This window comes from Poecilia reticulata, linkage group LG16, assembly GCF_000633615.1.
Source record: "Poecilia reticulata strain Guanapo linkage group LG16, Guppy_female_1.0+MT, whole genome shotgun sequence".
NCBI classification, from domain to species: domain Eukaryota; kingdom Metazoa; phylum Chordata; class Actinopteri; order Cyprinodontiformes; family Poeciliidae; genus Poecilia; species Poecilia reticulata.
This window is the reverse complement of record NC_024346.1, coordinates 19,247,857-19,256,805: the sequence shown is the minus strand read 5'-3', so window position 1 is coordinate 19,256,805 and position 8,949 is coordinate 19,247,857. Positions and strand designations below refer to the sequence as shown.

At 36.0% G+C, this 8,949-nt stretch overlaps 2 protein-coding genes across 3 annotated transcripts in view; both read right to left on the bottom strand.

The window, feature by feature from the left end:
• Positions 1–183, bottom strand: part of LOC103478706 (sialic acid-binding Ig-like lectin 14) — a 9,530-nt gene extending 9,347 nt beyond the window's left edge. The window contains exon 1 of one of the 2 annotated variants that reach the window (XM_017309369.1): positions 161–183. The gene's annotated coding sequence lies outside the window, so the exon portion shown is untranslated. The remainder of the gene's footprint in view (positions 1–160) is intronic. The other variant, XM_017309368.1, reaches the window with a different exon arrangement.
• A 3,283-nt stretch (positions 184–3,466) lies between these two features.
• On the bottom strand, positions 3,467–8,757 carry LOC103478494 (myelin-associated glycoprotein-like). The gene is made up of 10 exons (XM_008432379.2): positions 8,527–8,757; positions 6,075–6,165; positions 5,592–5,987; positions 5,201–5,500; positions 4,982–5,081; positions 4,838–4,873; positions 4,094–4,118; positions 3,934–3,999; positions 3,815–3,842; positions 3,467–3,720 (listed from the first exon to the last, which is right to left on the bottom strand). Exons 2-8 carry the CDS (start codon positions 6,118–6,120, stop codon positions 3,991–3,993), a joined length of 912 nt encoding a protein of 303 aa, XP_008430601.1. The 5' UTR covers positions 6,121–6,165; positions 8,527–8,757; the 3' UTR covers positions 3,467–3,720; positions 3,815–3,842; positions 3,934–3,990.
• Positions 8,758–8,949: the final 192 nt, after the last annotated feature.

The window sequence follows — 8,949 nt, the reverse complement described above, 5'->3', positions numbered from 1 at the left end:
GAAAAAACAATCCAAAACATGCAAAGCACCACAAGCGAGAAAAACAAGCAAAACAAAAAAAGAAAACAAACAATCACATTTTCCCCTGTGCAACACTTGCTTTAATATTTTCTGCACTTTGAACCCATATTTAAGTAGCATGTAGGATTTTCAGTCTTACTTGATAAGAGAGTCGCTTTCCTGATCTCATCCCCCGTTGAATAAAAACAGGGTCACATCATTCGAGCTGTTTATAAATTGGTGAGACAATGCTTTCAGTTCCCACTTAGAAGGAACCAATCGCCTGCCATGAGAGAAAATGCTGCAGGTTTTTTTTCCATTTACATGTACGAGACACAGCTGTGTGTTCAGGCTCCAACTGGAAGATAACACAAGAAAATGTAAAAAGGCAAACAATAGACAGCAACTAGATAAAACCTGTCACAGCTGTTGGCTCACTATAAAGACGTTTTTCATTTGAATATTTTCATTTGAATGTGTAAAGTGTGTGACATGGTAAAGTTGTGATCCCAGATAGCTGTGAACAGTTTCTGTGGGACTGAATACCAGCTAAAAATAAATACTGAAATAATTATTTGCAAGGCTGTCTTTATTATAAGTTACTTTGCAGAAAGGAGTGGGTTTAAAAATAACTGGTTCTGGATGACGACTGGCTTAGACCGAGACATTATCATATAAAACATCATGACACCTACACAAGCTGTGATGTTATAATTGAACAATGATAAGTTCAGGTCATGGCTATGCTTCTTTTTTATATAAAGCATCCAAATACTAACCAAGCTGGGTTTTCCTGTCTGACTATTGATTTTTAGCCATGACAACAATGAGAAGCACACATCCCCTAAATGTCACTAATGCATTTCATGCTTGGCTAATTCACCAAAGTACTTTTGACTCCTAAATTAGAGTTGCATGACTGCGTAGCAATAAAACTGAGCAAGTGTTGTATAATTTAATTCAAATAGGATTACAGGACGATGGTGGTGATGTTAGTAGGAGTTGGTCGCCGGTTCAGTTCCCACTCTGTCTGCCTCTCTGACAGATCTGCTAATAGAAACAGTCTGAAGCTGCTTATTCAATCAAGACCCATGACAAACAGCTTTTAGCTGCAGTGGTGCAATCTGACTGAGCTTGAGTGATTTTGTAAATAATATTGGGCAAAATGTAAGACTCTAGATGCGCAAAGCTGACATACCAAAGGACTTCCAGCTATAACTGTGACCAAGTTAAATGGGGTCACTAAGACCTGAGTCATAATGAAACAGTCAAAGCCCATATTTTGGTTCAGTAGGTACCTCTTTTTATGTAAGAGGGAAACGGTTTCCAAGGAAAAGTCAGTGATCTAGACAAATATTGTGAAAAGCTCTGGCAGCTCTTCATCACCACCAGCAGCATTGATGCGCTAGCACCTTTTGCTCCTGCTGCTGTAGCCGAGCTGCTTCAAGATTCAGTGTATTGTGTGTTCACCGATGGCAGTCCACCAACCTCGGTTAGAACAAGTAGTGGATGGAGGTAATCTTTCCATACAATCATACTCAACTAGTCTGTCTATTATTTTCTGATGTCAGCTTTTTTTTTCTATTTGGAGAGATAACTGTTTGTAAAATTTTGAGTAGATCAGTAGTTTCCGACCTAATAAGACCAGCCTATGTGGAAAGAAAATCCTCTTTGTTCCCCATTCTGATTCTGACTTTAAACTTAAGCAAATTATCCTAACCGTATCTAGATACCCAAATGTGAAAATTACCTTCAGTGTGATTGCCTGATTTGTTGTTTATATTAACAAGCAACTGAACAAGAGTACATTTTAAACTTTCTCCTTTATACTAGTGATTTGCTCCAGCCATCTTCATTTTCTTATCTATGCTCTACTGGTTTTCCCCTTATTGCTTCGTGTTCTTCCGTCAGATTTAACCCACCCACATGTCTAATAAATGTTTTGACAAGATTAAGGGACTGATTTTCAGTTCTGCTTTTTCTGAAGTTAAAAGGCAACTGAAGTAAATAACACATTTGCTAAAATAACTTATCGGAGATGACACATTGAAGTCTTTCGTTTGAGTTGTACAAAAAAATAGGAGAAATACATGTGGAACATTTCTATTTTCACACATGCAAAATGATATCAGACTGGCTTTACTGTAGACATGGTGATCTGTGGTATTTAAGACATTTCTTGCCAATAAGCAGTAAGATTTGGTCTTTGAATACACTGGTTGTGTTATTTGCACCAAACCTTACTTTTTGCACACAATAGTTCACTCTTATTTTTTTATACATAACATCTTTATGCTCATTCTGCAAGTCTATTCAAGGGTTTGGTGCTCATTACTCATTTTAAACTAATCTTCATTAACAGCGGAGGCCAGATTATTGCTAATAAGGATGTACATGTCTTGATTTTAATCTTTTTAAGTCTTCAAATTAAGCAGACAGACAGCCTTATTGACAGACATTTCTCTTTAGCTGGAGTTGTCAGTTTCACACATTTCCCCACTTGAAAAATATGACATTGCTAACTTATTCAAAGAGACAGCTTCTCTGCTGTAGACTTTTTGAAAAATGTATTTATGGAGCCCATTTAATGTCCACTCACTGGTGAATTAGTATTCCTGGCTACCATTACAGCATGGTAGCCCTAAAGAAATAAAATAAAAAACAAGAAAAACAACCATTTCTTCTGCCAACCCTTTTCAAATCTGAGTCAGTCGATCCCAAGATCGTCTGAGAGTCACAGTCTACTTTGAAGAAAAAAATATTAAATTAAGCATATAATCTCCTTGCACTTGTATTCTTACAATTAGAACCGTTACCGTTATTTTGTGACATAACAACCATCCACTTCATGGTGTTGAGGGATTCAGATTTACACAAATTAGCTCATAAATGTGAAGTTGAGGAGTAATAATAAAATGGTTTTCAGAGAGAAAGGATACAACATGAGCATACCAAAAAGCACGTCGGTATTTTGCAAATAAGAACGCTGTTTTTATTCGTGAGGCATCTTTCACAGATTAAAAATCACAACGTGCTCCATAAAGATACAAAATAGAAATTAAAACATTCAGCTAAAACGTAATTAAAAAAGACCAAAACAGTTAATTGAAATAAATCAATGATACTTAAAAACATGTTAAGGTAAAACTTGTTTGAACAAGAATGTCTTCAGCAGGTTTTACTAAAATGGCTTCAGACAAACCAACAACACAAGAAGCTTTACAGCTGTGTGTAGATTTTGGTTTGGGGACTTGATGTCTCCAGCTGTACTGTGTCACCGCTTTTAACTAAGTTTCTTTTAACTGATGCAGAAAAACCATCAGTGGTTTTCTGATTAATATTCAGTCTTTCTGATTTTAATTTGGGAGGAATAGATGAAAGATAAAGTGAAGAGTGCTGGACGGTCGGATGAACGGACGGATGGATGAAAATGTATGATTTACATAAATAATCACTGTGCAGCACACAGAGCTTTTCATGTTTATTGGTACAGGAAAGGCCCAACAGTTAAAGAGATAAATGTAGCCCATATTAGCATAGCTGTAAAAACTTTAATCTTTATATATGTGCATAAAGTTCCTTAAATCACCAAAGAGTTAAAACAAAAGGTGTTGAAAATTTACAGTGATCACCAAGTCTTACACTGGGAAACATTTTAACCATTTAGATGTTTCTATGCATGTTCAGGTCTGCAGTGTCGTCATCATTGTCATCCAGATCCTGTGAGAAATAAGGATCATCAGGATATTTGTTGGTTAAAAAAGCAGAATAAATGTAACTGCATTGAATAATTAACTGAAAAAAAGTACAGTACCTGTATTTAACTGCAGGAATTTGGTTGGCTTTATGGTCCCACCACAACAGCAGAAGTAACAATTAGAAACATTTCACAGAAAATTATTTTATAAACCTAATTCAGTCTGAAGTAGGTACCTCTTTGGTGATAGGAAGCAAGGTTTGATATCTTTCTGTCCACCACAGGAGTTTACATCACAGAGCCTGATGATTCATATAATAGATTTTACAATTAAAACAAAAAACACACACAAACAAACTTTTACCTTTAAAAGTTTCTTAAATGTCAAATATTCACCCCAGACTCATTCCTGTAGCATCTCCTGCGAAGATAAATGAAATGAGTTTATGTGGAAGGAAAAAAAGTGTTTTGGCTTATAAATGATGCTATTGCAAAGCCACAAACAGTTCCAAAACTTGGTACCAAATAGACCTTCTTGGAAAGTTAAAGAAGAACAGAAACTATGCAAATTGTTTTGGAGAAATGTTGTGTAAGGTCAAAAAAATGATTTCTCTTTACTGCCAAAATTACAATTAACAAGTCTATTTGAAATCCAAAGCGGAAAATAACGAATTATTCCCTGAAATTCAGCTCTGCGTTTAGAGAAGTAAATAAAAAAAAAAAAAAAAAAGTTACTTAGTGAATTACAACTCCAATGTCACTGAGATAAGAATAATTATTTTCAATTGTGTCGCAGAGGGAAAAAAGTTGATTACACAGTGACTATTTTTCTTGCATGCGAGACAGTCTAGACTAGACATCCTGTTCCACATGCTAATGATTGAAAAGTAAAGTGTGTTATAATAATGTATAACACACATTATTGTAATAATGTGTTATAATAATATAACACATTATTATATGTGTTATATGTGTTAGTTATATAATAACTAACACATATAATAGTTAAATGTAGCTATTTAACTATTATATGTGTTATATATAATAGTTATATATAAATATTATATATAGTTAAATATATTTAACTATATATAGTAGTTAAATGTAGCTGTGACTGTGAGCAAACTATCTTTTTTATACCTGCCATCTTGACTTTGAAGCTCTTGAATACGTTTCCTTTGAAAGACCAAACATTTGTTAAAATATTAGACATCTGCAACCAATTGCCAGGATTTTTTTCATGTTCACTGTTTGTGAAAATGAGTTTGGCATTTTGTTACTCACTTGTATTTCTTCACCATCAAAACACAGAAGAGTCCAAAGATGACAGCAGTGGCAGTGACAGCAACAGCAGGAATGATGATGTGGTTGTAGTTTTCTATGCCTGCAAAACAAATGTAAACCATTTCTTTTTTATTGCAACAAGTGGGCAGGATTTAAAATGGCTGTTCTTCTGAGATGATTTTCAAAATGAACAAAAAAGCAAACCAAAGTTTATCTCACGTTTTACATTAAGTGTGAACTTTTCCTCTGATTTCATTCCTCCATTAAATGTTGCTGTGCAGATGAGCTCTGATTCGTCATCCTTTTCCTCAGGAACGAAGGACAGGATAGACTCTGCCTCCCAGATCCCCGAATGAATGAGTTTATGAACTTCAGTGATTTCATCATCCTTATTTTCCCGACTCCATTTAATCTGAGGGCGATGCGAGGGGCAGGTRTGGTGAACAGAGCAGGTGAGGATGTAGGGTTTGCCTGGAGTGGCCGTCTTTATTGGACCCAGTTTGAGTTTAGGTTTGTCATCTGTGAACAACAAATACAGGAAGCAGTTAAAGTAAAAAWGGGTTAAACAAACAAGCAGCATTRATATACAGCATGTGGAGTATATACATACGGATCATTTTGATATCAGCACATTTCTCAACAAAGGAGAACTTTTCTGTAGTGGGTTGGTTGTTGTCTTTTCGTACAAGTTCAATGCGGAAGCAGAAAGGGCCGTTGTCATGATCTTTAACTTCAACTATTTCTAAGGTGCAGTTGTTCTGACCCAGGTTTCCCAGCAACTTGGTTCGGCCCTTAAAGCTGTCCAGGATCTTTGTGTTGTCCTCATGGTAGTAGATCTCGTTCCATTTGTCCTTTCGATGCCAGATGCCCCTGATTCTGGAGGTAGACAGGTAAGTCCCAGGATGACTGACTGTACAGGGCAGCACAACACAGGAGCCCACCAGAGCGTCAATGGACTTTACAACATCGGCCGTCCACTCATCTCCGAGCACAGGGCTGCAAATACCTTAAATGGATATAATAGTGGAGGTTAAGAATTAAATGAATGATGAATATCAAGAAACTTGAAATCACAATATGGTAAACAATTTACCAGCCAAGAATAAGAAGAAAATTATCATCTTTCTATCTTTTTCCATTCCTTTGACGTGTTGGTTGGTCTAATTGCTCTTCAACGTTGAAACCTATGTAAAGACAACAATTAGAAATATTATTTTTGATTCACTGAACAGTCCTTGAAACAGCAGTTGTTATCCATGGGTAAAATCACATCCAGGAGATCACAAAATGACTGAATGAATAAATACATAAAATTTGATGCTATTGTCCATAAAGCAAATTATGAAGCAATTTCCCCTACATATATATAAACATTATATAATTTGTTTTTACAAACAGAGACAACAGGCATTATTTATTGCCATTACTATTAGTGTCTCTTGGGCCCACTTTGGTGGAATTATGTAAAGTTTGTCATGGGTGGGGTTGAGCTTATGCAGGGGTGTTAGAACATATGTCCCAATAACTTAAACAGCACAGTCAAGCGTGGGTATGAGTGGGTGAAGTTAAGAGAGGGTGTTGCAAAATTATCAACTTTGTTGCTATACTTAGTGACTTAAACAGCGATTAGTGAGAAATCTAGTGCATTTTTAGTGTATTTTTGTGGACTTTATGGCGACATGTGAAGGCACCAGTCGCTCTGCTGTAACTGAGTGAGAAGACAGTGCTGCCGTTTGCCACTGCAGCTTCCTACGTGCTGCAGTCAGTCTCGCACAATCATCTGCCAGCAAACCACCAGAGCAGAGAGGACAACAGCTGATTTCATGTCCACTTTGCAAATGAATCACACATGTGCACAGCTAAGACACACTACTGATCAATGCTTGCTATTCCAAAATTGCTGTGTTTGCCTGAATTCACGACGAATGATTTATATCTCTATGTCATGAACTTAAAACAAACAAAACACTAGATGCTAACCAGTTTTTTTCCACACATGTTAGACAATATAACAGTGGGGCATTTTCTCCATGGCTACTAGACGCGTACCTTTTTCATAAGGCAATATTTGATATCTTTCCAATCATGCTTCCTTATTAAGTACATGAATGTTCATCTTCTTACCTTGTAAAAAGTGTTTGCTGTAAATCCACGATTATGTCGAGGGCTGCCAGTCATTATGATTGACAGCTGCTGTCCATCGCGGCTGTATCCTCATTAAAAGTTATACTTCAATGACAAGTTTGGTTTTCATCCTTGTCTGTTTGGGTCTACACAAACAGACCCTTGACTTAGTTGATTTTACTTGGTAAAATTTTACTTGGTAAAATCAACTAATCAACTAACTAAGTAAAAGCAATATTAGGACACCAACTGTCTATTTTTTGACAAGCTTTATGGGTGTGCATAGGTTGTATGGACATACACACAGTGCTGTGATGTGGGGATTGATCAAGCAGTACAGTTGTAACCAACAAGAAAAGAATATTACAGTATGCAGTATTGCAGACTGTAAATTTGCTTCTGTGCAAAATTTTCCCAGAAGCATAAGAGCACCCCTAAGGACTGATTTACATAGTTTATCTGCATAAAATTTGTTTTCAGGTTTAGTTTTAAGTAAGCACAATGAATTCTGTAAGTTTCTCAGAATTTTCTCAAATGAAGCTTGGTGAATAAGGAGTTAATTATGTTTATTTGGAATTGATTTATGAGGTTTTGTATAAACACACTCATAAAAATAAGTGAAGAAAGCCCGAGACAATTCTTTTGATCGCTGTCTTACATATCAGTCAAATAACACTGTCGAGAAAAGTCGAGCTCATCCCACTTCCCCATGCTGGAGATTTTAGTTGAATAATAACAATGAATAAAGTTACCTTTAAAAATTAGTACACAGGTGACATCAAGACCCAACAGTAGAGTCAGACTGTCATAAAATTAATCTGGTTGTGTGTGTTGTTATTGTGTCCTGCAAACTTTGCTTTAATTCTACATTTTTCTATTTAATCATAAAAAATCATAGTCAGGCAGAAAGAGAGTCATGAAAGAAGAAGAGCAGGTTTCCTGAAGAAAGAAGAAGTAAGCTTATTTATAAAAACTCCACTAATGCTTGGCAAAAATAATGTCAAAATGAAATGGTGGCCTGGATTTATCTCAGCCTTCAGTCTACAGTATTTTCAATTGCAGAAGAACGATAACGGACCCTGTTTTTAAAGCTAAGCCATGACAATAAAAAGCTCAGGGTGGAATTGGCTGTTTTTCAAGTATTTCCCCGACTCAACCCATGGAAGTGAGACTGCAGTAACATTTCTATGCATTAACTTTTCAATGGACACCAACGGAAAGCATACATAAACTTTATAATGCAAGAAAATGTTTCAGAAGTGTTGTAAATTCTTATTACTCTTACCCCAAGCGAAAAAAGTCATGATTAGTATGTCATAGTGTCCTTTGATTACAGTAATTCACACTGCTCTTAGTAGCTGCAGTTTGAAGCCAAATTTACGCTGCTTATAAACTAAAAATGTTAATTTTTTTATTTTTACCTTACAAGAGTCCTGCTTTGCTTTGAAGAGCTGAAACCAAACAAGTAGGAGGATGAGGTCAGTTGCGCTGTTGATGGAAAAAGAATGCTTTCAGTAAAAAAAAAAAAGACTGCTACTGGTTTTACTTAAGAAGACGACAGTTGTGGTTCCATCTGCATAGGAATATTTGTTATCCGTTATATTCCATTTTTGAAAGTTTTAGTTTACAATAGAGTACAGGAAAAAGCAGGAAAAATCACATACCTCACACAGGATGGGCGTACATGGAATGAGCAAGCCCACGCACAAGAGTATGGAGCTAAATTGAGGTCAAAAAGTTTTAAAATTGACACAAAAAAAAAATCCAAAAATCAATTGGAAACTGAAAAATAATGATTTCATCCATCCATCCATCCATTTTCTTCCGCTTATCCGGGGTCGGGT